The 27,750-nt window shown below is 45.5% G+C and overlaps 1 protein-coding gene across 2 annotated transcripts in view; it reads right to left on the reverse strand.

The window, feature by feature from the left end:
* TRANK1 (tetratricopeptide repeat and ankyrin repeat containing 1) overlaps positions 1–27,750 on the reverse strand; it is a 931,136-nt gene that overhangs the window by 773,200 nt on the left and 130,186 nt on the right. For both annotated transcript variants that reach the window (XM_069214995.1, XM_069214985.1), the window contains exon 3: positions 20,023–20,149. In XM_069214995.1, the coding sequence (XP_069071096.1) occupies positions 20,023–20,149 (127 nt within the window). The remainder of the gene's footprint in view (positions 1–20,022; positions 20,150–27,750) is intronic.

Raw genomic sequence — 27,750 nt, forward strand, 5'->3', positions numbered from 1 at the left:
GGGGCCAAAGCAGTTGTTGTCATCCTTCTTCTCTGCTGGTGTTTCAGCTTTGCAGTCCTCCTTCTTCTTGTAGGTCGCCCGGAAACTGGTGAGCTGGGTTCAGGGAGGCCCTTAAATCCTAGATTTAAGGGCGTTAGGGGTCAGAGGGCAGTAGCCAATGGCTACTGTCCGTGAGGGTGGCTACACTCTCCTTGTGCCCACTCCCTTAGGGAAGAGGTGCACATTCCTATCCCTATTGGTCCCTGTCCTCCAAACCAATATGGAAGATTCTGCAGGGATGGGGTCACCTCAGATCTGGACACCTTAGGGGTGGTCCTGGCTGGGGTGGTGACTCCTCCCTGCTTTCCTTAATTTTCCCGCCGGATGTGTCACCAAAAGTGGGGCTTTGTCGGGGGGTGACATCTCCACTAGCTGGAGTGCTCTGGGGCACTGTAACTCGAGGCTTGAGCCTTTGAGGCTCACAACCAGGTGTTACAGTTCCTGCAGGGGGAGGTGTGAAGCACCCCCACCCAGGACAGGCTTTGTTTCGGACCACAGAGTGCCCAAAGGCACTCACCCCCCATGTAGTCAGAAACTTGTCTAAAAGTGGCAGGCTGGCACAGACCGGTCAGTCCTACACTAGCAGTTGGGCTAACATACAGGGGGAATCTCTAAGATGCCCTCTGTGTGCATTTTTCAATAAATCCCACACTGGCAGTGTGGGTTTATTGTGCTGAGAAACTTGGTTCCAAACTTCCCAGTATTCAGTGAAGCCATTATGGTCTGTGGAGTTCGTAATGACAAACTCCCAGACCATATACTCAATATGGCTACACTGCACTTACAATATCTAAGAATAGACTTAGACACTGTAGGGGCATATTGCTCATGCAGCTATGCCCTCACCTGTGGACCTGTGGTATAGTGCACCCTGCCTTAGGGCTGTAGGGCCTGCTAGAGGGGTGACTTATCTATGCCACAGGCAGTGATTTGTGGGCATGGCACCCTGAGAGGGATGCCATGTCGACTTTGTCTTTTTCTCCCCATCAGCACACACAAGCTGTAAGGCAGTGTGCATGTGCTGAGTGAGGGGTCCCTTAAGGTGGCATAATACACGCTGCAGCCCTGAGAGACCTTCCCTGGCCGCAGGGCCCTTGGTACCATGAGTACCTTTTACAAGGGACTAAACTGTGTGCCAGGGATGACTACACACTAAATATTTGCACACATGTATTGTTATTAAACATAAAATAACAAGTTAATCTGTTCAAATAGACTTAATTCTCAATCTTAGCCTAAAAATCATTCATTTAATATGATTGACAATTTAAACATACAGTGCAAAATTCATTGTCCATTAATCCATAATGAAAAATAACATTATATTAATAATATCCACATTGTCCATGAAATCAGAGTCCATCCCAAAATTATCCTTGAAATAAGTATCCGTCCTGTTGCCCTGTAGTCAACACGTGTTTCATCCTGGGAGTACCCTTGGATTTCATCAGGACCTCCTACGACAATGTATATATATTTGCTGTTGTAATATATCATATAAATGTCATATTGTATATAATTAAGTTAAATGTGCAGTGGGAACCCTTTAAAACACAATCATCTATTTATAATGTAACCCAATTCCTTAGTGACCTCAGTGTCAAACTGGTGTGTAACCTAAGTGCACCATACCACATACCACTTATGTGTACCAGTCAATTTTAAAATGTGCAATCTCTTCGGTGACTATTTCCCTAATTTTCCCCCTCTTATCACCTTACTCTTTGTGATTTATACATAAAGCTAAAATTCTACTATAATCCTACCTTAATGACATATTTCTCTTATTCACATATCGATATGCCGCTGTTTGAGTAAAGTATCTCCTTTTCGAAATTCTGCTCAGAGGGAGTTAAGTATAAGCAAAATTTTATAACTTTCTGCAATACAAATGCATATCTATTTAAGATATGCTTTAATGTGTTCTCATTTCTCACCGTATCTCTATATTTAGTGGCTCCAACGTGAGTACGCTTTCTTGTCGGATTCTGTTTGACCGAAGCCGAGGCTACTCGGCTATTGGCGTTTTGTACCGCCATCTACATACTAGACATCGTTAACGGACTGCTCAATAAGAGCGCCTGTGTGTTTCTAATGATTGAAATAGAAAGCGGACTTACACAAGTCCGGAAGTTTATAGATGCGAGTGCACATACTTGTTATTATTATTGCCCCCGATGTTTCAGCTGCTGAAACTCATATATTACAGCTTACTAAGTGCAGCATATTATTTATATAACGTAAATGTTCACAGCATATTACAAATAGTAAAAAGGTGACTACAATCTAAATCCACAATATATCGTAATTGTGCTAGTATCCTAATACTAGCCATTTCATCTATATTTCTTATACTAGCTAATTATAATACTGAGTGAGGTTATTCTACCTGATAATAAAGTTATATTTATACACATTATATGTCTCCCAGATAATATTCCATTTCATATTCGGTATTCAAACCCTGTTCTACAGCTTTTAATTGTAGGATCCAATATGATTCCTTTCTTCTAAGGGCTAATTCCCTATTTCCACCTCGAGGATTAACCAAACAATGGTCAAAACCAAAAAATTTGAATGTTTTATATTTAGTCTGTGCACTGCATACCTTCATGTGGGACGCTATTGGGTAGCGATCATCCTCCAAATTTATTGCCCTCCAGTGTTCGGAAATTCTAACCTTCAATGGTCTAATTGTACTGCCTATATATATCCTATCACATCTGCATACAATCATGTAGACTACGAATTTCGTATTGCAATCAATATGTGATTTGATGGACACTATATTGCCTGTGCTGTCCACAAAATCTTTCTTGGGCTGCCAAGCCCATTTACAGACTGTACATGATCCGCATTTAAAGAAACCTAGATTACGCTTCCCTAGCCAATCTAACTCCTTCCTCTCTAGTGGATAACTCGGACTCAATATATTATTAAGGGTATTTCCCCTTCTAAATACAACATCAGGTCTATCGCCTATATATTTATTAAGTACATCTTCCTGGGTTAATATTGACCAATGCTTATTCATACTCTTAATGAGTATTTTTGACTTCTCTGTATAGTCTAAAATTATTCTAATCTTCTGAACCTTCTTCTTGCTCGATGTATCCCCCTTCCGAGTATCCTGACCTAGTGTCTGTCTACGTGATATTTTTTTCACTTTCTGTATTGATTTATTAATAGTCTTCTCTGAATATCCCCTAGCTAAAAACCTGTGTCCCATATGATCAATCTCAGCATGAAAGTCACTATTTTTACTACAATTCCTCCTAGCTCTAATCATTTCTCCAAGAGGTGTGCCAGGGATGTGCCAATTGTGGAAATAAAGGTACAGTTTTAGGGAAAGAACACTGGTGCTGGGGCCTGGTTAGCAGGGTCCTACCACACTTTCAATTAAAGTTGGCATCAACACTAGGCAAAAAGGTGGGGGGGTAACCATGCCAACAGTGGCACTTTCCTACAAAGGGCAATTGCACCCCAATCTTTCTCAATTTAATATAAGTCAGTCATATGGTCAGTCATTACCCTGAGAGACAGTGCTCAGATTTTCTACAGAAAGCCTTGCTCAGTTAACTATAAAGAGGCATCGCCAACACCAACACTAAATCCACCTACTCTCTTAACCCTCTGCAACAGTCACCAAGATCGATGAAAGGCCACATTAACTGAATGGTGGAAGAACAAGGGAATATGATAAAACAAACTGAAATAGGAAAGAACTGCAGCCTTGACATCAGCAGGAGACAAGCAAATGCTGAAAGGACGCAAAGGACAATAATAATGTTTTTGCATTACAGTACACAACAGCAGCCCTTCTGTAAGCAATGACTACAGAGTTATTTACTACGACTTTGGATGCAGAGAATCTGTCTCATGAATTTAAGATCAGATACAGCGTAAGCCAAGTCAGAAAAGTACTGTACAAACTTTATTTACAAATTTAAAAGCCATACAGTTCCAGACCCAGGCACAGACTCTGAAGACACAGCTCTTGTCTGGTACTTGAGAACCCAAGTCTGTTGCAATATAGGGAATGTGTCCAGAGCGTCAAGTGTCATATCTTTAGGGACAACTGCCTATTTGGCACGCAAAATCTTAACACTGGTCAGCATCACCTGCATCTAGGAGTTTTTCTGGTTTTAACACCACCATAATTCCAAGTTGAAGAAAGACTTTGGCCTGACTTAATCCTTCTAGAGTCCAAATACCTTACGTCAGTGAGAAAGCAGATATTTTTAAATTGTTCTCAAGGACAGATTCCAGTGAGTGGCAAAGAGAATTCAAAAAGACTTCTACCACAGAAGCGCTGAACTTGAATGGCTTCCTTGAGAAAAAAGCTTCAACACTGCCCTCCAAAGGCACAGCTATCTGTAGTACCATGCTGAAGACTGAATCCAGGAAAGTAAGCAAAAGAGGAATTCTTGCTGTTTAATGAAAGGCCCAGATGATTCGTAGGATTCAAGGTGGCCTGCACAGCTTGATTCCGCATCTGATCAAGACAGTCTCACAGACTGGGTCAGCTAACTGTGTAGGTACAGATAGAATCAGTACCTTATGAGACACACAGCAACAGGTTCCAGGCAATTGGTATATGCCAATGGACCAATCTGGGGCTAAACAGCAAGACTGAAATGTGTAGTGGTGGTAGCCCTTCAGGACTATGGCTATGGCTCGCTTTCGGCGTATGCTCAGACATAACTGTGAGCTAGAGTCTTTTATTTGTTTTTTCCAAGAAAGTGTCAGTTGGGATGGGAATGCCCCCTACGTCACTCATTAAGAGTGTGTGCCCAAGCTTTGGGTTCCCTCTGCAGCAGGCCTCTGTGGGATTTCGGATTTTTTTGCCTTCCCTCCACAACAATCACACATGCATTGAGAGCATTATAGGAAGGGTAGGGAGTCACACACAGCAGGCCTCTCTGATTTAAAGGAACATACAAATGTACCCCTCTTTTTCGAGTGACTACTGTCATCTCACTAGGAAGAACTGGCAGTGGTGGAAGCAGCTGGTTATGGTGAAAGAAGCAGGCATTTTGATAAGTTGCCTTCAGTGAGAGAGTGGACTACTGTCATCTGCTCCAAATACTGTCAACCAGGTTTTCCCCTCCATCTTATGTCGACATGGATGGTGCAGATATATTTGCTCTTCAAGTGAGGAGGAGTGGGCATGAAGTGCTACGTAGTGTTTTCCTGTGTACTGGAGGAACCCATTGTGGGACTCTTCTGTGGGGATGGCTCACCCAAAAGAGGCTGAGAGGAGCCTGTCATGCAGAGGCATCTAGTAAGTACAGGAAACATTCCAAAAAGACTCTGGCCTGATTTAGAACTCGGCGGATAGGTTGCTCCGTCACATTGTTAAAGAATATCCCATCTGCTGAAATCCAAATCCCATTGTAACCAACATCCCCAAATAAACAGTTGTTCATGATTTTAAAATTTAGAAGTTCCCACGCACTCTAGTCAGGAATCTATGTATGGCTCCTGCAAACAAGGAAATACGTAAAAGTGTATCTTATAAAACAATGTCTCCCAACTGAATGCTAGAGATAAATAGAAATATCAATCACAGAGGAAGGTGCACCGGAGAGATGTAACCTTCACATGGAATATAGCAATAATATGAAGTTAGCCAATGGGGGATAGAAACCTCAGTGGCTGTGATACAATTGCCCACAAATGAGTTGCATGAGCTACTTATGTTCTGATTTACAGCAATGTATCATTGTTCTTTGCATTGTAACATGAAGTGCATTCAAACACAACAATATGGTAAACCGACACAGAACCCCAGAAAAAGGGTAGTGATGAAGGTTTTAAACAGATGCATTTAGAAGGGTGTCTTAAAAGCTTATCAAGCAGCTTCTCTCAGTTTTTCTGTTCTGCAATCCATTCTCATATGCAGGAAGCCCTGCAAGCAAATCTTTAGTTATGGGGGTTTGTTTTTTTTCATATTTTTAATTTTTGCGGTATAGTTGATCAAATACTGTCATGCTATCTGCATCCTAAAGGAAAATCAAATTTGTAGTTAAGGTATGCTGGTGTGTACCAAAAGCAAGGTATAGAATAAAATAAATTCTCTTTTTAGACAGGAGGCAGTGGATATAGATTGATGAGAAGAAAAGATTTGCAGTTGCTCTTCATGCCTCCTTTTACCAATATTGCCACTGTGTTTTAAGTTTAAGGAGACTGGTTGATCTGGGAGGCCTCCAAGAACCATTATCTAGGCGAGATGGGAGCAGGCCCTACATAATGAGAAGCCCCTGTCAGGAATCATGAGATTATCTTCTTGTGTGTGCGCAGTTGTGGTCGTTAATGTTCAAGTACATTCATTTACAGAACATTTTGGCTTTCTGGTGTGTCCTCTCCACCACTGAACATACAAGGCAGCAAATTCAGTATTTTCATAGCGTCACTGAAAAAGTAGCCATCCTAACATCAAGTCTTTCTAGAATAGATTTCAACTCAGTAATTTGTTAGGGGGAAACACTGCCAGATTTAAGTGGCATCTTTTCCATAATAGTAATTTGCTATGCAGCATCCTTGTATCCTATGCTGGCATTAGGCTATTTAGTTACACCTATTTACTTTAGTGCTTCTTTTTTGATGTACCAAGTATGGTCTGCCTGACAGAATTCCTAGTATGGGACATTATGAAAGGTACACTGCTGTACATCATTATTATTATTATTCTAAAGGGGCCATGTACGAGTGATGTTACAAAAACTCCTAAAACGCAAGCAGTCATCAAAAGAATATTCGAGACACTATTGTTGAAGATTGTTAGAAGGATTGGGTAAAATTAAGGAAAATGTTACTTACACTGTAAGCATCTGTGCGTGGTATGTAGTGCTGTAGATGCACATGCTTTGCATTTTCTTTGCCATCTAGTGTTGGGTCCGGATGTGTGCACTTTGTTTTTCCTCGAAGAACTCTTTTGAGTCACGAGGTATGGTGTCTCCTCCTCTTGATGCTAATGTGCACGGGCATCAACTCCGTTGTTAGATTGTTTCCCCGCAAGGCGGGCGAGGGTGGAGTGTGCAACAAAATGATAAGTAAAGAGATGTCCCAGCATAAGAGGAAAAGAAGTAAGAGGAGAAAAACTGTAAAAGCCACAGGTGTCCAGGGAGGAGGATGGGTGCATGTGAATCTACAGCACTATATGCCACGAACAGATGTTTACAGGTAAAGTAACATCTTCCGTTTGAGGCATAAGTGGATGTAAATACACACGCTTTGCATAGACTGAAGAAGTCCTCCCCAAAAATGGTGCCTAATCTGTGGGTGTTGCAGTTGCATTGAAAAGTGTACGTAACACTGCCTTACCCATTATTAGCTTGTTGGCATGCTAGAACGTCCACAAAGTAGTGGTTAGTGAAAGTGTGTGGTGCATATCCGGTAACTGCCTTACATTTGTCAGCTGCTGGAATGCTCCCTAGGAAGGCCATAGCCACTCCTTTCTTTCAAGTAGAGTGTCTTCTAGGATGTGCAGGTAAAGTTCCTTTAGCATTGACTTTACAAGTTAGAATGCATTTAACGATCCATCTGACCTGGTTCGGATATGGCCTTTCCTTTATGACATGTGAGAAAGCAACAAAAAGTTGTTGAGTGTCTAAAAGTTTTTGTCCTGTCAATGTAGTACATAAGGGCTCTTTTAACATCTAATGTATGGAGGGCCTTTTCCACAACAGGATCTGGTTGTGGAAAAAACAGGTAAGTCGATTGTGGAAATGAGAGACTACCTTTGGAAGAAATTTGTGGTTGGTGCGGAGGACACCCCTGTTTCTATGAAGTTGGAAGAAGGGTTCTTCTCAAGTTAATGCCTGAAGCTCATTAACACATCGGAGTGAGGTAACAGCAATCATAAATGCCACTTTCCAAGAGAGAAATTGAAGGGGGCAAGTATGACCGGACTCAAAAGGAGGGCTCACGAGTCGTGCAAGGACAATGCTAACAATCCATGAAGGGAGCAGAGGGGATTAAGGGTGCAATTACCCTTTTGAGACCTTCCATGAGGGCCTTAATCACTGGTATTTTGAAAAGAGAAATGTGTTTGCCTATTTTGAAGATAGGCAGTTACTACCGCTAAATGTAACCGTATGGAAGTGAAGGCTAGGCCAGATAACTGTAAATGGAGCAAGTAACAGACAATATTCTGTACTTGTAGAATCTGTTTGGAGTGACAGTAGTAGACAAATCTTTTCCATTTGGCTTCATAGCATGCCCGAATAGTGGGTCTGCAGGCACTCAGGAGAAGACTAGGGTATCCAAATTCTATGACCTCAGGAGCAAATTGCTAGGTTGAGAGATTTGGGATCTGGATGCCACATTTCTCCATGGAACTGCGTGAGAAGGCCAGGCCTGTTCGGGAGCTTCTTGTGGGGCACTACTGAAAAGTCGAGAAGAGCTGTGAACCAGGGCTGGAGAGTCCATGTGGACAGGTGCTTGGTGTTCTATCACTGCAGAGAGTGATCAGCCAGGTGGACGATCAACACTAGATCATCCCCGTGACCCTCTGTATGACACCGCTTTTAAAATAACAGACACAAGTGTAGCCGTGCGTGAGGTATTATAACAATGCAGAAGGCCATCATGCCTAAGACATGCATCACTGTCCTGACTGAAAGCTGTGAAATTGTTTGGAACATGGAGAAAAATGTCTGAAAACACTGGCTCCTTACTTGGTTGGGATAGGCTAGGCCTATTTCTGCTTTGAGAATAGATCCTAGGCAGGGATGGATATGCTGTGGTTGGAGGTGGAACCTTTTGGCATTGATGATGAAACCTAATTAGTGGAGTTGATTTATTGTCACTCGTCCAGATATGGGAAATACATGGACACCCTGTCTTCGTAGGTGAGCAGCTACCATTGCCAGGTACTTGGTGAATAAACTAGGTGAGGTAGTCACTCCAAAGTGGAGGACTCTGAATTGGTAGTGCCTTCTGCCTACTACAAACTTGAGATATTGACAATGTGCCAGGTGTACTGGAATGTAGACACAAGTGTCCTTTAGGCCTAGTGCAGACAAAGTCGCCTTGAGGCAGAAGCGAATGACATCCTGAAGGGTTACCACGTGAAAGAGCTCTGATAAGATTTATTTGTTTAGGGCCTGAGGTCCATAATGAGCCTGAGGGACCCTTTTTTTGTTTTTTTTTTTAATTTTTTATGAGGAAGCATAGTGAGTTCACTCCTGTACCTTTCTGATGTTTGGGGATGGGTTCTATAGCTCCTTTAATGGGAGGGGTTTGACCCCCCTCTTTTTGTAATGTTTGATGTTCTAGTGATCGCCTGTGTCTGCGAGGTGGAATGTTGTAAGGTGTGGAAATGAGCTCCAAGAAATAACCATGTTGGATAATATCCAACAACTACTGCTCTGAGGTAATGTTTTGCCATGTGGATAGAAAATCCTGTAGACATCCTCTGTTAGGTCAAATCTTGCAAATAGGCCAATGGAGTTTGCCAATGGCTAGAGGATTGCCCTGCAACCCTTTAACCCACAGCATCAATTATTTTGCTTTCCTTATCGGGTGGTGGGGCGTCTCCACTGGCGTGGGAGTTTGCCCTCTTACCAGCAGGGGTAATGACTAAGGGGTCCGGTGGAAGTTGACACCAAATATATATATGGGGTCAGATGAGGAGGCCTTACACTTTTTCTCCCCTCTGGGTGTTATAATCCTGGCTCTATTAGGGTCTTTAAAGATGTCTGTAGTATGTTTGAGCATGTCATTAAGCACTGATAGATGGTGGGTGGCACAGCAAGTGGATGAAAGTGCTTAAAAAAGAAAACCCTCCTCTAAGGGCTTCTTAAGTAGTTCTACTTGACGGAAGGAAGGAAGCAGCCCTAACAATGAGTTCCTGGTATGATGTAGTCATCAGAAGGTGACGGGGTAGGTTATAGATCAGGGTTCATGTTCCCTGGTGGCTCTATGTCCTAGTTATCCCACAGATCATCCTGTGGAGGGATGGCAAAAGTGTTCTCCCAAAGCCATGGCCAGCTATGTCAGAGTGTGGAGACTCCTGAGGTGAAATGTCAAGTGGATCCCCTGAAGCGTGAGGTGGGGAGAGCAAAGGCAAAGGATTTTGGATGGGTGGTGGTGATGCTGCGAGAGGTAAAGGGCTGGTAGCCATATCAGCCTTTTTGTGTGTTTTTGCGAGGATTGGAGTGTCCAAGGCTTCTTGGAGCAACAACTATCTCTTGGTTGGTAGAACAGCAGCAGATTATGGGCGTGCAACAATACAACCCATATGAGGATGTAAAACAATCTGCTTTTGTCTCGAATCCTACTGTTGTTGTAGTTGGCAGAGGATGGGATTGACTGGTGCACTAGAATCTTACAGCTTCAAAATGCTAGGACCCAACATTTGTTTGTTTAGTTGATGAAGGCCCGCTCGGTGTCAAAACAGAAGAAGTAGATGCTAGTTGTCGGCTCGGTGCTAAGGGTCAGCTCAATGCAGAGGCGGTCCTTTACTGAAGCTGCTGGGGCGGAGGCACCTGGCTTGGAAAATCTTTTCAGCGCCGATCCGTAGCAGGATGGTGCGGCTCAACCAGTTGCATGGTGCTGAACATGACTGGAAGGCAGCATTGGACTGAGAGCCTTTCTTTGCTCGGGGGGAGGGGATAAAGTACTCACAGACTGTTGAGTGAGGGGGTGGTCTTCCACCTCCAGATCGATCTTCAAATGAGATCTGGAAATGTCCCCCATGGAGAAATCATCTTCCTCTGCCTCCAATGGCTGAGGATGTTGTTCTCGCTCTGCTTCGCTGGCGATTGGCAGAGGTTGCAGACCTAATGTAAGCCAGTCCGGGGTAGTTTACATGGCAGCGATGATGATAACAGAAGGACAAAGTTCCATCACCAGTAGGGCATTCTTGAGAGACCCAATGGAGATGGGAATTTGGCACAAAGGGCAAGGTCCCGGAGGGGACATGGTCGAATGAGATTCTGCTCGATCGAAATCTAGCAGAACGTCAATATGCGAGAGAAAAGAGAAACGCGATCAAAGACTATACAGACGAAAGAGAAGTTACCATGAACCAAAAACAGCATCACAATGGTGTCACCTCAGAGCACACGCCTGAACCAGATGGTGGAAAGAAAAGAATGGAGTCGAGGAAGAGTCACTCTACCTTGTGATTCAAAAGAGTTCTTGGAAGAAAAACCATTTGCACACATCCAGACCCAACATTACATGGCAGGAGTATGCAATGCATGTGTATCTACAGCAACACAGGTTGTTTCTATACACTAGGTGGCAAGTTCAAATTGTGGCATTTGTGTTGAGGCAGTATAAGTTCCTAAGTCGTTCAATGTATGTATATATGGTGTTTGCACAGCCAAGAAGCCACTTCACAGTTATTTGACAGCTTTTTATTAGTTCATTCATAGATGTCTGTTATTTCAGCTCATGAAACACATAGGTGGTAGGCAGCAGCAAAGAAGCTTATCTTTAATCCATGGAGGTGCCTCAGAGAGTATTGTTTGAGCTCAAGATGTAGCTGAATGTATTTTCAGGAGATTGAAGCGTTGATCTCCATTCGAACTAACACTTCAATGGCTAGCGGTTGCAGAATAGTCTATTTAGGCATCTAGAAGTTTGTAGCAGCAAAACGCGATGGGGCCCCCATGAAAATATTTCAATGTGCAAAATTCTTGTTGAATGTCATTTAGAGGTGTAGAAGAAAGTAGAAAGAACTAGAGGGGGGAAAAACTGAGAAGATTAAAACAAGAGACAAGCTAAAAGTGTCAAAGAGTTACAGTTGGAAGCTCAAACAGGGTGTGGGAAAAGTAATGTCTTATTGTGGCAAGAGGCAACATAACTGGAAGAGAAGGGCATATCATGTGGTAGAGAATAAGAGTCCTGTATCACTTCAGAATACACCAACCAATAGCAGATTCAAAGCTGACCATTTCGTGGGGCTCTCTATGGTAGGCCATGTCTCTTAGGTAAGTACTGCAACAGCAAATTTTATTTGCAAAGATAAAAAAAACTTATTAAGAATGTGCAAAAGTCTGGGGGTGTGGCTTCGGGCGTCAAGATGGCGGTCGCACTCTGAGAGTGCTCTGGACCCCTCCGTCATCCGCCCATAGTTAGCGCGGTCCAAGGGAGCTGAAAGACGCCGTTTCGGACACCCCTGTGACCCTGGGTCTCGCGGGGGTCGCGCACGGCAAAAAAAAACGGAGATCCTGCATTTTATGCCCGCGCGGAGATCGGGCCGATCCCGGGAAGGGAAAACAAGATGGCGACCGCGACGCGCCCGGCTGGGCCGAGGCCAGGCCGATAGCTGAGCTGATGGCGTGCGCAGCAGGCTGAAAGAACGGAGAGAGTCCCTGGGGGGGCCTGGACCGGGCCCCGGCGGCGGATCCCTGTGGCCGGGCGGCCGAGGAAGAAGGCACCAGGTGAGCGGCCCCACCCTATGCATTGACCTGCGGGTGCAGGCCGGGAGGCCTGGACCCCCCATCCATCCTGCCTGGCCCGCGAGACGGAAGTGAAGCGGCCGGGCGAGAACGGGAAGACCGCCGCCGCTGCTTGTTCCCCCCGCAACCCCATCCTGGTACGTAATAGGGGCTGGGGCCACGCGGGGGGTCGGGACTCGACTGGAGGTCGGGCCGGTCCGCCCGGGAGGACGAAGACACTACCCGGGGCCCAGGAGTGGAGGAGAAGGAAGGAGAGGGGGTCGACGAGTCGTGAAACCCCCCCCTCCCCTGTCATTGTTACGGTGAAGGGGACAGGCAGTGGCCCACCTCCGGACCCCATTCAGATCTCCGTCCGGAGGGGGTTTGCCAAGGCCCACACCAAGAGCTGGTAGCAGACCAGGATCCGAGAAGTGGAGACACATACCCCAAAACAGTCTGAACTTTAAGGCCTCGAACTATAGACAATTGATCCTTGTCGAGACAGATCTGAGAAGTAGAGGCCAGAGTGTGGCGAAACGGGGCCCTTTACGGAAACACCAGATCCTGGGTGTGGTGAGACTTGAGCCCGGATCTATGGTGAGTCCCTTTCGCCTAGGCAGAGGGTGAGAGGAGGGGAGCTACCGGATGGGAGCCAACGACCAGGTCTTTCAACGGTACCGGCAAAAGATGCTTCCACAGGGCCCCAAGAGAGAGTAAATTAGTCCAGACGACGCCCCTGAGACAGTGACACCCCACCGTCCCTGCGCGGAGCGGCACAGCGATACCTTCCCTGGTCAAAGACACCGGAAAACAAATTGAAAACCTGGGCTTGAAAACATAAATACGGGGAGTGTGACACACCCGGCCCCCGCCCCGGGCACCACGATGGGAAAAGACAAGGCGAACAAACAGCCTCCACCCTCCCAACAAAAAAATCGATCAGTTCACGACGACGACGGGCCAGCGGGGAGTGGGAGACACAGCCAGCGGGGGTCCGACCCTGGACGGAGTGAGCGCCATTCTCCAAGCTATTCAATCATTGCAGGCAGCAGTAGAAACCAAGATCGGAGAAGTACGAGTGGATATGGGCCTCATCAGACAAGACCTTAGAAATGCAGTAAACCGAATCACTGAGGTGGAATCCCGAGTTTCCCAGAATGATACTGATTTGTCTGACCTCAAAATCAAAGTGGCCCAACTGCAGACCCGAACCAACGAGCTTCACCGCCGTGCAGAGGATGCTGAAAACCGGGCAAGACGCAACAACTTACGCTTTATCGGCTTCCCCGAGGGTATAGAAGATGACAAGGCCTCCGAGTTCCTAGAGAGATGGATCAAAACGTGGATGCCGGACCAATCCCTCTCGCCCCTGTTCGCAGTTGAACGAGCCCACAGGGCATTCGCACGTTGCCCCCCTCCGGGCGGCCCGAAGCGCCCAATGATCGCACGATTTCTTAATTTTAAAGACAGAGACAACATCCTTAAAGAAGCGAGGAGGTTGGAAGATCTTCAATGGGAAAATCACAAAATCCTAATTTTTCCGGACTACACCAGAGAGGTCCAAACCCGCCACAGGTCGTATGAGCAGGTTAAGCAAAAACTCAGGGCAATGCAACTTTCGTACATGCTCCTCTTCCCTGCTCGCCTCAAAGTTCTCATGGCTGGGAAAGCATAATTCTTCGAATCACCTGAGGAGGCGTGGGACTGGCTGACGGAGGAGGGCATCGGGCCCGGAGGGGTCCCCCGGGGGCTGCCGGGAAAACCCCTAGTATCGTACCCCCCTCTTCAGAAGGGCCCCGGAGGAGCAGGCGACGCACCAGATCTCGGAAAGGTAGGCGGAAAGACCTGAACACTCCTGCGGACGGCGAGACGGCCCAAGACTCAGGCTCACAGACTGAGATCACAGCAGATGCTCTTCCGGGGCCTCAGACACCGGCCCTAGTGACAGAAGATGGTCGCCTAAGTCAATCTCCGGTGCTCGGCTGACAAGTCGTGTGCGGCCCCCTCGTTGGACGCGGGAAGAGACTGGCCGCTCCTGATGTGCTCGGGCAGGCCCCGGTGGGACTGCCGTTGACGACACCGGAGACCTTCTAAAGTATGGTGTTGAATGCTCGTTTTGCGACCGCTAATTGCAATTGATCCGAAAGAAAGGAGGGGTCCATCACTCCACCCCAACGACAGCAATGCTGGCTGTCTGGTTTTGGTTGGGTTTTTGGGCGACAGATGCTTCCGGGGTGGGAGTATGGGGAGGGGGGGAGTTTCAGGGGGGGGAGGAGTTTGAGTTGGGTTTAAAGGGCTACGAGTTAGTCAGCCTGGTTTGTAACTTTAAGATTTCGCCAAATTGTTTGAAATGGTCGTCCCTGGGTTTACACCCGCACACTAAATCTTGCGTAACACCTACACACCTCACGCTTGGCCCTCGATGACCCAAGTCCTTTCCTGGAATGTAAATGGCCTATTAGACAAGATCAAGAGATCAGCAGTATTCCACACTCTCCGTAGATATTCCCCCTCCGTGGTCCTCCTCCAGGAGACCCATCTCCTGGGATCCAGATGCCCTATGCTCGCGCGAGGAAGATATGATAGAGTATACCACGCAGGGTTCTCCAGAGGCTCTAGAGGGGTGGCTATCCTACTACACCGATCTTTACCCATGGTGATCACAGCCACGCAGTCCGACCCACAGGGTAGATTCGTAGTAGTCACAGGGACTCTTCAGGGGCACCCGTTAAACCTTGTATGTGCCTACGCCCCTCCAGCGGGGCTTGACACCTTCCTACTTTCGCTCCACCGAGTGACCTCAGGACTTCCCCAAGGGACCACCCTACTGGGAGGCGACTTCAATGCGGTCCTTGACCCAACTCTGGACATATCTGGGGAAATCACCACCAATAGATCTCAGAGGGCTTCAGCCCTAAGCAATTGGGCGGAAAGCCTCGGCCTGTGCGAGGTGTGGCGCACCTGGCACCCCAGAGAGCGCCAGTACACGCACACGTCCGCGGCCCACCAGACGCAATCCAGAATAGACCTTGTGTTTATGCCCGCTCTGGACTTCTTAAACATCACCGGGGCAGAGATTCTCCCCCGAGGGGTCTCGGACCATGCGCCAATACGTATCCGACTAGGCGGAGTAGACCCCACCAAGCGGCCTATGTGGCGCCTGAACGCTTGGCACCTGCAGGATAAAGATTACACGCAGGAGCTCAGGAATCACCTCAGTCAATATTTTGAACTTAACGTAGGTTCGGTTCAATCCCCGGGAATAATATGGGCCGCTTGTAAGGCTACTCTTAGAGGGCACGCCAAATACATTCTTCGGTCCCGTGAGCGAGACCAGAACTCCCAGATCTCTGTAATGGAAACAGAGGCCCTAAGACTGGAACGCCAGCATGTAAACTCGGCTTCGGCCTCTACCATGAGGCGACTGACTAGGGTGAGAGAGGATATCAAACATATGATGCTGGAGTCGGCCAAACACATGTGGAGAGCCTCAGCAGCCCGAATATATGGATGGGGGGATAAAAACGGGAAGCTGCTGCACTGGCTAGCCACCCGCCCCATGGCTGACAGAATTATACCCGAGATCCTAGAGGACTCGGGCTCCCTTGTTAAAACATCTGCAGAAATTGCACATAGTTTCGCCTCCTACTATACGCGTCTATATGCCAAGCACCCACGCCCCCCCATTGAGAGAGAGACCCCACTACTAAACGATATTACCCTTCCGAGGGTGTCCCCAGAGGCAAGAAATAGATTGGAGGAGGCCATTACCCTTGCAGAGATTGGCAGTGCAATATCCAGCCTGGCAACGGGCAAAACCCCAGGCCCGGACGGCTTCCCAGCAGAACTATATAGTAAATGCAGGGACATCCTGGGTCCCCACCTACTTAACATGTACCACGAAGCTGAAAACCAAGGCCGCTTCCCCACTGAGATTGACCAAGCGACAATTGTGGTGATCCCCAAAACCCAGCCCCCTTCACGACACTGCTCAGCGTACCGGCCCATCTCGCTCCTAAATGTCGAAATTAAGGTACTCTCCTCGATCCTTGCCTCCAGACTAAAAGAGGTAATGCCCACTCTGGTTCACCCTGACCAATGTGGCTTCATGCCTACCCGTAGTACCAGGCACTGCATCAGGCGGTTACATCTGGCTTTGGCGCACCGCAAAACTCTGTCACACAAATACTTGGCACTACTTCTACTTGATTTTGAAAAGGCCTTTGATACGGTGGATTGGTCTTACCTCGAACAGGTCCTGCATAAAAATGGGCTCGGACCGAAATTCAGAGGATTAGTGAAACTCCTATACTCTAATCCGACTGCCCGAGTCCGGGTGAATGGAGTAGTCTCCGACCCGTTCCCCATTGGCCGTGGAACGCGACAGGGATGCCCGCTATCCCCTCTACTTTTTGCGCTAGTAATAGAACCCTTGGCGATACTACTGAGAAGCGACCCATTGATTGAGGGCTGGCACTGGCCCATCGGTTCGGAAGACCGAGTGGCATTATACGCAGACGATGTTCTCCTGTATATCTCCAACCCATCCAAAAGCGGCCCACGCGTCCTAGAAATCCTGAGACTTTTCGCAGAAGCCTCCGGACTGATCCTGAACCCAGCCAAGTCCCTGCTAGTCCCCCTACACCGCTCTCGCGACTGTATAGACTGGCAACGAAACATCCCAGTTCGGAGAAACAGCTTCAAATACCTAGGAATACATATCTCACTTCTTCCCGAGTTAGCGTGGGAACTTAATATCACGCCACTAACAAAGAAAATCAAGCTCGACCTCCTGCGCTGGAAGGTGCTCCCCCTGAATCTACTTGGCAGAATAGCGCTGTACAAGATGATGATCCTCCCCAGGCTCCTATACCTCCTACAGAACTTCCCACTTCCCGTCCCCACGAAATGGTTCAGAGAGATGGATTCCTTAGCGCGCCAATTCATATGGGGCGGAACTCGCGCACGATTGTCACTTAAAACATGTCAGAGGGACATATACGAGGGGGGCTTAGGCATGTCTAATATCCAATACTACTATCTAGCGATGCATACACTTGTAATTAATGACTGGGTGGTAGGTGGTTGGTCAGACCCCGCATACAAACTAGAACTACAAACAATGGGCTACCCACAGATCTTCGGCACCCTTTATGGGAATCCGATCCCTCGAGATACCCCAGATGTAACCAAAGTGGTACTACAGGGATGGCGGACGGCTCAGAAAGTGACGGGGTGGTGGGGACGCCTTACCCAACAGACCCCGCTATGGCACGGGAGGCAGCTGGAACATGTGGCAGGCCTGGAGGGCCTTCAGACCTGGGACAACATAGGTATCTCCACTCTGGGTGATATCTGGGAAGGGTCACATATGCGGTCCTTTCAGGACCTCCAGAAACAATACGCCTTGAACAAGACACAGTTCTACCGATATCTTCAGTTGCGCCATGCCCTACTAGTCCACGTACAGACTGGGGACATCATCCCCGAGCATAGCCCCATGGAAGCCAAGGCTCTGATGGGAAACCTGGGCAGAGGAGGGGTTTCCCAGATATATCGCACCCTAACTACCGTCGCGGCGGGCCCCCTGGGAGGACTTCGCAAGAGGTGGGAGGATTGGGTGGGTCCCATGGAGGACATGGATTGGACAGAAGCACTGATGGCCCCGCGCTCTCTTACAATGGCCACTCGCCTCCGATTAATACAAACCTACTTTCTGCATGCCGCATATCTCACGCCCGACAAACTGCACAGAGCGGGCCTCCGCTCCTCGGCGGAATGCACACGTTGTGGGAGCCCCACAGCTGACTTCTTCCACATGGTATGGGCATGCCCGATAATAGCGGCCTACTGGGGTGCGGTTGTGCAGGAGATTTCTGGGGTCTTACAGGAGGAGGTGGAGAGGTTGCCAGTGCCCCTCCTCCTGGGGGTCATGGGTGACATTGGGCTGCAAAGATCAGACCGGACCTTTTTAGGGGTGGCATGCCTGGTGGCCAAGAGGGATATAATGACAGAATGGAAGGCAAAGAATGCGCCGACACTGATTAAGTGGAGACGGGGGTGGATTGGTGTGCGCAGCGTGAGAAACATATATGAGGCCAGAGGTTGCTTAAATAAGCATAACAAGATATGGGGGAGGTGGGAGGGCACGGCAGGCTTTTAGGTTTAAAGATTGTATATTGTATGTATCAACAAGGTGTGGGGGGGACCTAGGACTCGACCATCATTGTTTAAATGCCCGTTGGCATCATGTTGATTTGTATTTATTACTGTTTTCATGCAAAATCAATAAAAATTTATTTATAAAAAAAAAAAAAAAAAAAGAATGTGCAAAAGTCTACATTAAATTAGCACATATATTAAATGCAAATTTGTAGTAGGTACTCATTCTTAAATATTACAGGCCTACGAGTGAAATAAATGCTGATTTAATTAAGCCCCACTGTTGATGCCATGTCAACTGAAAGTAATGCATTAACATTGGAAGGCCTGCTTCAATGTTTAACCGATATTTTTTTCACAAAATGTTTCTTCTCTTTTGCTGCAGATGTAACTTCCCAGAATCCTTATGTTAGTTAGTGAACAGGCATTTGTTTTGCATTAGACAACTGATGATGGGGTTCTCACCAGGAGGAGAGGAGGCAACAGTTATGATGGCTCATGAGAAGCAAAGTCTTGAAAGCAGAATATGAACGATGTAACTTTTCAAGGACTAACGTCTAAAGACTACTGTGCAAGTGTGAGAAGAAAGGAAGCTTACCTATTCCCAGGCACATACTACAATCCTGTTGGATGATGCAGGAGACTAAAAGACATTTGTTGCCATTTGGAATATTGTGTGTTTATATTAGTGCATGTTCCTGGAGCAGCAGCCGGGAAGCTTCCATGACTCACTAACAGGAGACTCACCAATGAGTTTTTAATACTTCTCTATACGAGATGTTGCTTAACCTATTTTCTTTGACTGTCTGCTGATTTAGAGCGGAGAACACTTTCCAGTTTGACACGATTATGGACTATCTGAATTTACCTTATACTAATGTATTTAGATTAGGAAGCTTCCTTTGAGGAACAAGCGTGATGCATTGTTACAATTTTTACTGTCATCTTCACTAATGTTCTATTTTACCTTATATTGAAATATCAATTGTTGAATTGTGTTCATTTTTATTGTTGATGCATAAGAGACTATTTTTTTTACTGAATAACTGATTAAATACTAAATGAACGGAAAATAAAACTCTTCATCTTGCACAAATTCTCTTTATTGGCTTTGCTAAAAGCTTTTAATGATTTAATGTTATTGGATTGATATAGATGTTTGCTCCTTTTTATTTCTCACTGTTGACAAACAAAGGTTCATATGGCCAGTGGTGGGGTTATTTCATGATTAAACTACGTAACTGAGATACAGAAAACGCTACTCAGTCAGTACCAACACACTAATGCTGTAACGTCAGCTGCCGGAGAATCAAAATCTGTGGCATGAGTGTGAAGTAACAAGATCTTGAATATAACACTTCTTACACAGAACAAATGTTTGTTATGATGCCAGTGGGTGATATAGTTTTAAGACAGTAAACAGTACCTTGATGTAGGTGGGATCATTTGCAATACTCTGCTCAGCAGAATAAAGCGCTTCAGCCCATTTTTCAAGGTTGTAAAAAGCATTTGATCGGTTGCAGAACAGCACTGCCAAATCTTTACGGGAATCTCTAATAAGGGAAACAAAAATACAAATGTTTTTAAAAAAAACTAAAGCCAAATACAGGCTACACTTCATTGCTATGAGAGTAAAACAAAAGTAATCACAATACTGAGTTTGTGTTTTGGTGTAATGCTAGGAGACTACATTCAACTATGAAGAAATTCCTAAGACAACTATTAAACGACTCTGTCTTGGTAACCGTGTTATAAAAACAACTGCAAAACCACCACAGTATCGTAAGGCTAAAGACAATAAAAAGCACATTACAAGGAAACAGAGCCCTGCATCGGTGCCAGAACTGATATTTGAAGGCTTTCAAATAAAAGATACTGGGAAAATCACGGCATTCTGTCGTTGTGAACGGTAGATATTTCAATAACTGGTCAGACATCTCAAAGACACAATTAATGAGGGTATACATTTAGATTGCCAAGCTACAGTAGGCCGTAAAACGTAACACCATATATTATGACATCACGGAGCTTTGCATCCCAATTAAGTGGGCACAAGTGGGACATACCACAGAAATACAGTTTCTGTACTACTTCACATAGGGTCAGAATTTCTCTCAGCCAAACTTCCCAAGTATCAGCCAGCACAGACACAGAAATCTACCAACGCACCCTTATTCAAGAAGGAACAAATAGGAGACAAGTGTCAGACCGCGTTCATGGTGCCAAGGGGCAAGCGGAAGCTGCTGGGACCCCGCTGCGTGGGCGGGAGTTGTTTGACGTGGATGTCCCAGGGTCTTCCCCACTACTGCATTACCAACTGGGCAATGTACCACCATTTCAGCACTTGACACTCAGTGGTAGGGATGGCCAACAGACCAATGGTTCTCAGGGAGGTAGTGTGTGCTGCTTCAAAGTCACGACTCAAACATACAGCAGTAGCATAATTTGAAAGTTCATCCCAGTGTTTGTCCCGTTTCAATAGAAAGTATAGCAAACGTAATACTGAATAGTACAGCTTATAAATGCAAGCATTTCACTGGTGCGAGGCCACTGCACTCAGGGATCTCCAATTACCCTTTTCCCTCCTTCCCCCATTCCGAGGTTTGACTCTGTCTGCCAAATGAAGTGGGCATAGGTAAACGCTATCCTCTAGAATCTGTGAGCTCCATTATTCTGAATAGTCCCAACAGTTTGTTTGACTCATCACTGCGACAGGCGTTTGCTCCCCCTCCTGCTTCCAGGAGCTACGCCAGCTGCAAGTGGTGCTCAGGTGAAGTTCACATGCAGCAGCAGAAGCGTACACCGGAGTTTGTGCAGGCTCCAGGAGCATTGCAGGTCTCTGGCTGGTCTCAAGCCAACTTCCGGGCATTGGGTGAGCTCTGTGGTGAGCCGTCGGGTCAGAAGTTACAGAACCACTCTAAAGGCGCTCCTCTACGAGCAGCACGACCCCAGATCAGGGCATGGTGCTAGTTTAGTGTTGCAGTCCGCGCAGGCTTAGTCACTTACAGAGGCAGTTCTTTCCTTAGGGCACAGGGGCTGAGCTTTCTATGTTTTCTGCCTCTATTTGGCTTGTAGGTACTCTAGTCAGACACCCCTCGCCCCCCTGGAATATTGCGGCATAGACTTGCAAATTATGCAGCACAAAACGTAGAATTTCGCTGTATTATTGATGTACTTTATTTTACTCTTAACCATTCCTTTTCAGCCTTAAATCAATAAAAACTGTTTTAGCAGAGTATCTCACCCTAAAATAGGCACATTTAAAGTATCTGAGAGTGTTTCTTTGTTATTCATGAAGGAGGAATCCTGCTGAACTCAATGAGTCATGTCAGCAAATGAACCGGGATTACACAAATTCCCAAAACAAATACACAACTCAACACAAAGCACAAACACATTTTCAATTACTGCGGAGGGATTGGGTCGGCAAAGAAGCCAATGTCTCCCAACAGTTAAAATGTTGTCTGAATCTGCCATCAAGAAAGCTAATCAGGCAGCGATATGCAACGTGAGGTTTATACAATATATAGAAAGCACACCGGACTTTGGCACTTGTGAAGCTTTAAAGGATCAGGTGTTGTGGGTTTTGCACTGAACTGACTGGACAGTCTACACCAGTGGTTCCCAACCTGTGGTCCGGGGACCCCTGAGGGTCCGCGATGCACCCTCAGGGGGTCCGCGACTGCTTAGAAAAATAAATAGTTTTAACAGATTAGGACCCCAGCTTTCAGTAATGACTCAGTGGGGGGTCCCTGGATTTCAATAATGATAACGTGTGGGTCCACAGAAGTCAAAAGGTTGGGAACCACTGGTCTACACTTTCATTGAGGCAGGCACTACTGTGACATTCACTGATTGCCCAAAACCAGGCCTTGCCCTTCAGAAAGAGGAGCACAACACCTTCATTCTCCGCTGTGCAGGGAGACGTTCGGGAGTCTTTCAATCTGAAGCCACCATGTCAATGGGCCAATTCGAGGCGGGGTGTCTCATACAGTATCCGCCAGAGTTATGTATCTGCTTCTCCGGACCTGTACTATCAATTCTAATATTGCACCTGCACCCCAATCTTCTGCCACCAGGGTGTCTGTCTCCATCCTTGATGTGTCCTCCTGTGTAATGCCCAGGAACTCGGACCCGGTCACTGGGTCCTTGATCCTGTGATCCCAGTCCACAGGAGAGACTTCTCAAGGATGCTGCATCTAACACCCTTCCTTCCCGTGTGTCACTGACAGCTGTGTCTAAACTACCCCACAGACATATTTGTACATTAAAAAAACAACAGTCCTCCAATCAGAAAATCATGATAAAGCCATCCAATGCTGCAGTTTCCCTTAGCTGTTATGTTTGCTTTTTGTCCTAGAGGAGACTCCCTAGCATTGCTCCTCTTTAGCGCCCTCCAACGTCTACTGCGGTCTGTAGCCACAGGTCACAACTTCAGAATATCCTGCATACAGTGCGGCTGTTTCAACATTTATTTCATTTCGGGAATATGATTACCATTTGAGATTATTTTAAATCACTTTAGTGGACGGCGATGTGCTGCCCTATGGGGAGAACGTCCTCCCAGAATACTGTGTTAGAACACCTCCTTCCGCCAATGAGTTGGCAGTGTTTCTACATGGGACTACAACTTCTACAGGGTGAAGGCCAAAAACACCTTGGCCGAGAGCCAGAAACGACCACAGTTGTGTTGAGAAACAATTTAAAGCTAGAGTGGCATGGCTGCCTTTGTTAGTGGAAACAAGTCAATTGGCAGTGTGTACCACAGACCTGAAATACCGGACCATCAGGCCCCTGTAAACTAAGTTACGCATGCAGTCTATGTCAAACGCACCAGCAGCAGGGCAGCTGTCAGTATGGTATGCCCACATCGCATACTGCACTCACCATAGTATGACAGAGCGGCGGCGGTAGCACGGAGTCTCTCTGCATGGGAAGCCAGGACCCCGGCAGCGGAGACAGGGCTGCCCCTGCACAGCATCTGCCGGGAGACCTTTTTTTTTGTGCCAGCGGCGTCTGCCTGGGGGCTTTTGTGGCACACTGGTAAATATTGTGGTCATTGGAGTCGTTATCTAATTTCGCGAATCGCAAAATGCTGGAAGGTCTGTCTAGTACCTATACAACAGATGCCGATACACTGCCTGCTGTGGCTGTTAAACGGATCGTCGCTCTACGTGTGGGTCAGGCACCGGTTGCAGGTCAGTGTCAAGAAGGCAACTCCATGTGCTGGTGCGATTACGCCAGCCTCTTGGGCCAAAATTTGCCAGGCTGACACTTTCACAGCCCTGGGGCCTATGGTGTTATCAGACCAGCAAAGCCCTGATTTTCTGTGCTGAAGGACCTCCTCAAGATGACTTCACTCCTAGAGTCAGCCCCGGGTGTTTCAGGCTTTATCCCTATAGTTCCAAGGCTGCATGTTAATTGGGGAAGCTATACCCCATCCTTTTCTACAACGTGTGGTGCAGACTCACTGACCCCACACTGCAGGGTTGCACTGGTCATGCCTCAAAGGGCATCATCTTTCTTCTGGGCTGGGATCTTCAATGTTGAAGTAAGTAAGTGATATAAAATGAACAGTGCCTGCCCATGCACTTTCTGTATTCTTCTTTTCTGCGCAGACACATCATGAATATGATGTCCATTCAGGCACCAGATTCGGGAAGCAATTTGTGTCAGAACAATATGAAAGCCACATAAAGACAGTCAGCCTGATTAACATTTTGAAATACAAAATACACTCTGCAACATTCACTTTTAAGTATGCATTACATCTGCGTAACGATTAGGACAGGTGCACCTTACTGAGGTCTTCTCTCTGAAGCAAACCCTCAACCCCGAGCGAAGTTATGGTATGCTAACTATAATCTCCCTGCTGTTCCACCTCCTGGCTATGCTCACATGTGCAGCCATAAGTTGCTGCTTGAAGAGACACTCGTGAGTATGTTAGAAGTCTTCCAGACACAAAGGGTTGTAATTGGAAGTAGTCAACTCAGCAGGGCCGCTAAATGTAAAATGCTCTTTTTTAATCTGTGAATTGCTTCCAAATTGGAAGAGGCTTCTAATCACACATACATAGTTATCCTGACAGTGCTCAGCATGCTTGGTGCACCGAAGATCATCATCTGCCCTGGATATTTCACCAAAAAATAAGTCTATTTCTTTAAGTAAGAATTTAGCTAATTTGCCCAAAAAGATGCTCATGTCTAGAGTCACAGATATATGCGTAGAGGCATATGCATAAACACATACAAAGATACAAACACAACAACATGCGGATGCACAGAATCACCCATGTATGTAGAAACAGATGCAAACGGATACACAGGTACAAAACACAGTGACGTAAACAACCAACACACACACACATCTATAGCCACACACAAAGGTATACAAACAGACATGTACAAATATACACACACATACACTATCCAACACTGAGACTCACAGGCATACTCACAGTATTTCCCCACAAAGGCTTGTAAAACGATTGGAGCTATTGTGTTTCTAAACGCTTTAGTGTAATTTAATCTTAAAACATTCATAACTTTGCTTGTGAACATTGGATTGTCATTGTTTTTACCTTATTTTATTAAAATAAATATTATCTATTTTTCTAAACCTGTGTGGTGTACTTTTGTGTTTTCATTGTGTTACTGTATGAATTATTGCACAAATATTTAAACATTGCCTTCTAAGTTAAGTCTGCCTGCTCTGTGCCAAGCTACCAGAGAGTGAGTACAGGTTAATTTGGGTTGTGTTGCGACTTACCCTGTCTAGGACTCTGGTCCCTGCTTGGACAAGGGTCTATGCCTCTGCCAACTAGAGACCCAATTTCCAACAACTTCCTATAGCTGAAATTATTGGGCGTCCTGGAGGATTGACCCCACCTTTATGTGTTTTTGGTGTCAAATAAAAGGCTGGAGTTCTTGCATGTTCAATTTTCAAAAACTGATGTTTTTCATAACTCAACAACCCTTTATTAAGCGATTCACTCAACTCATCACTGTATTGTTACTTAACACTCTTTATTGCATCATTTGACACTCTCTTATAACATGATTTTTTTGTTACTCCTTTATAGCACTCTATACATTTTTTAGTGACTAAATCACTAAAAAAGTCCAATCCCATCTTTGCGAAGTGGTGGAGTAAATTCAAACTTCTCTGCAAATGGTGTTTGACAGTCATGAGAGACCTCTGATCCTTCCCTCAATATGATATTTTCCCCTGTTATTATATTCCCACGACCCATGTTTTCATTCTCCAGTTCAAACAGATCTTTCATTAACTTAAGGTCCGCCAATTGCAGATGCTCTTGATTCTGATTACTCCCTATGGCCCCTCCTCAGTGACTCAATTTTTTAAATTGGGTTGCAACATAAAGTATTTCTTCAACTTCATTGATCTTATACGTTTATACAAATCAATTTGTGTTTGTGTACAGTCCATATATTCTTCTGCACAAAGCGAATGATCTAGGGCTAAGATGTTTTGTTCCCTTTCAGTTAATATTATAGTTGACAAATTTACAATGGTATCACTACCCTTCATCTCTTTTTGCCAAACCCACTGGTTTGTCTGTTTCCAGCTTGGTTTTATTAATCCTCGCCCCCTACCAGTCTTTTTCTCCTCTTCCTCTTTGGATTTTCTGATATGGTTGTCAATCTCTGGGGTGTAAATTGGCTAATCTGGTTTGCGTAAGTAATGCAACTCGTCAAAGACCGTGGAAATTTCATTTTTTGTGCCCTGACTTGTGCCTTCTTCCAAGTCCGTGTCCACTTCTGAACTCGGCACACTACAGTCCTCTCACTTTTATTAAACTATGTCTGCTAATGTTCTCAAATTTTTTCCCAAAGGTATAAATTAGTCCTCTGTCATAATCAATCTTGTCTCTTTAGAATTTTGGGGCCTTTCTGAATTTAACACCTCATCTTTTTTATCCTTTCCTTCATATCACCTTTAAATTACCTGATCACTTCCTGATTAGCATCCTGTTGGATTTCACCTTCCAATTTCTCAATCTCTTCCATTATTTTCTGTCTATACTTTTCCGCATATTTAAATAGTATTTCCATCATTCTTTTTTGAGGATTCTGTATTATTTCCCGATGATTCCTGCAACATGTCCGAATTTTCATAGCTTGGAGCTATTAATATTGTTTGGCACCCTCGCCGCTCACCCTGCCGCGAGATAACATTGAAGAAATCTGCTTTCCATCCATTTAGAAAGTTTGGTTTTCATAATTTTTCCAGGCGTCTTACCCTACTCAGTATGTTCTCGTTCTGTATTCCTTCAGTTGCTCCACTTCCTTCTCCACCAATCTCCGCAATACATTGCTCAAACAATTTTGACACCACCTTTTCCCTTTCCCTTTCCTAACGCTAGGTATCCAACATCCTTCACCCGTACTATCTTCACTTCTCTCCAGCATCATCCACCATTTCTTATTCTTTGGTAAATATCACATTATTTCAAACAGCGTTCCCTCTTCCGGCTTGTTTTCTCACCACCTGCTTGCACAGACTTGGGGTTTTCCTTCTGGCGGCATACCCATGGAAAAAAGTTACACGTAAATATAAGTATTTTGGCAAGTATTAAAATGTATTATGTGTGTATCTGTGTGAATATATATATATATATATATATATATATATATATATATATATATATAGATAGATACACACACATTTATTATATATATTTATCGATATACGTTAGGGTGGGTATGGGTATTTGAGTGGCAAGGGTAATTTTAGAGTTTAGGGTGGGTATGTATTTTTGTGGCAAGGGTAATTTTAGGATGGGTATGGGTTTTTGGGTGGCAAGGATACTTTTAGGGATTATGGGTTAATAGGGTGAGATTATATGTAATAATTAGGGTTAAACTTACCTGTTAATTTACTACCATCCATATGCCTTTACCATGCATGCTGTTCCAACAAAAATTTAACTATTTTATAACTAAGTATAAACCCATTATTATACATATATATATACAGGGAGTGCAGAATTATTAGGCAAATGAGTATTTTGACCACATCATCCTCTTTATGCATGTTGTCTGACTCCAAGCTGTATAGGCTCGAAAGCCTACTACCAATTAAGCATATTAGGTGATGTGCATCTCTGTAATGAGAAGGGGTGTGGTCTAAT

This window comes from Pleurodeles waltl, chromosome 2_1 (genome assembly GCF_031143425.1).
Source record: "Pleurodeles waltl isolate 20211129_DDA chromosome 2_1, aPleWal1.hap1.20221129, whole genome shotgun sequence".
Taxonomy (NCBI): domain Eukaryota; kingdom Metazoa; phylum Chordata; class Amphibia; order Caudata; family Salamandridae; genus Pleurodeles; species Pleurodeles waltl.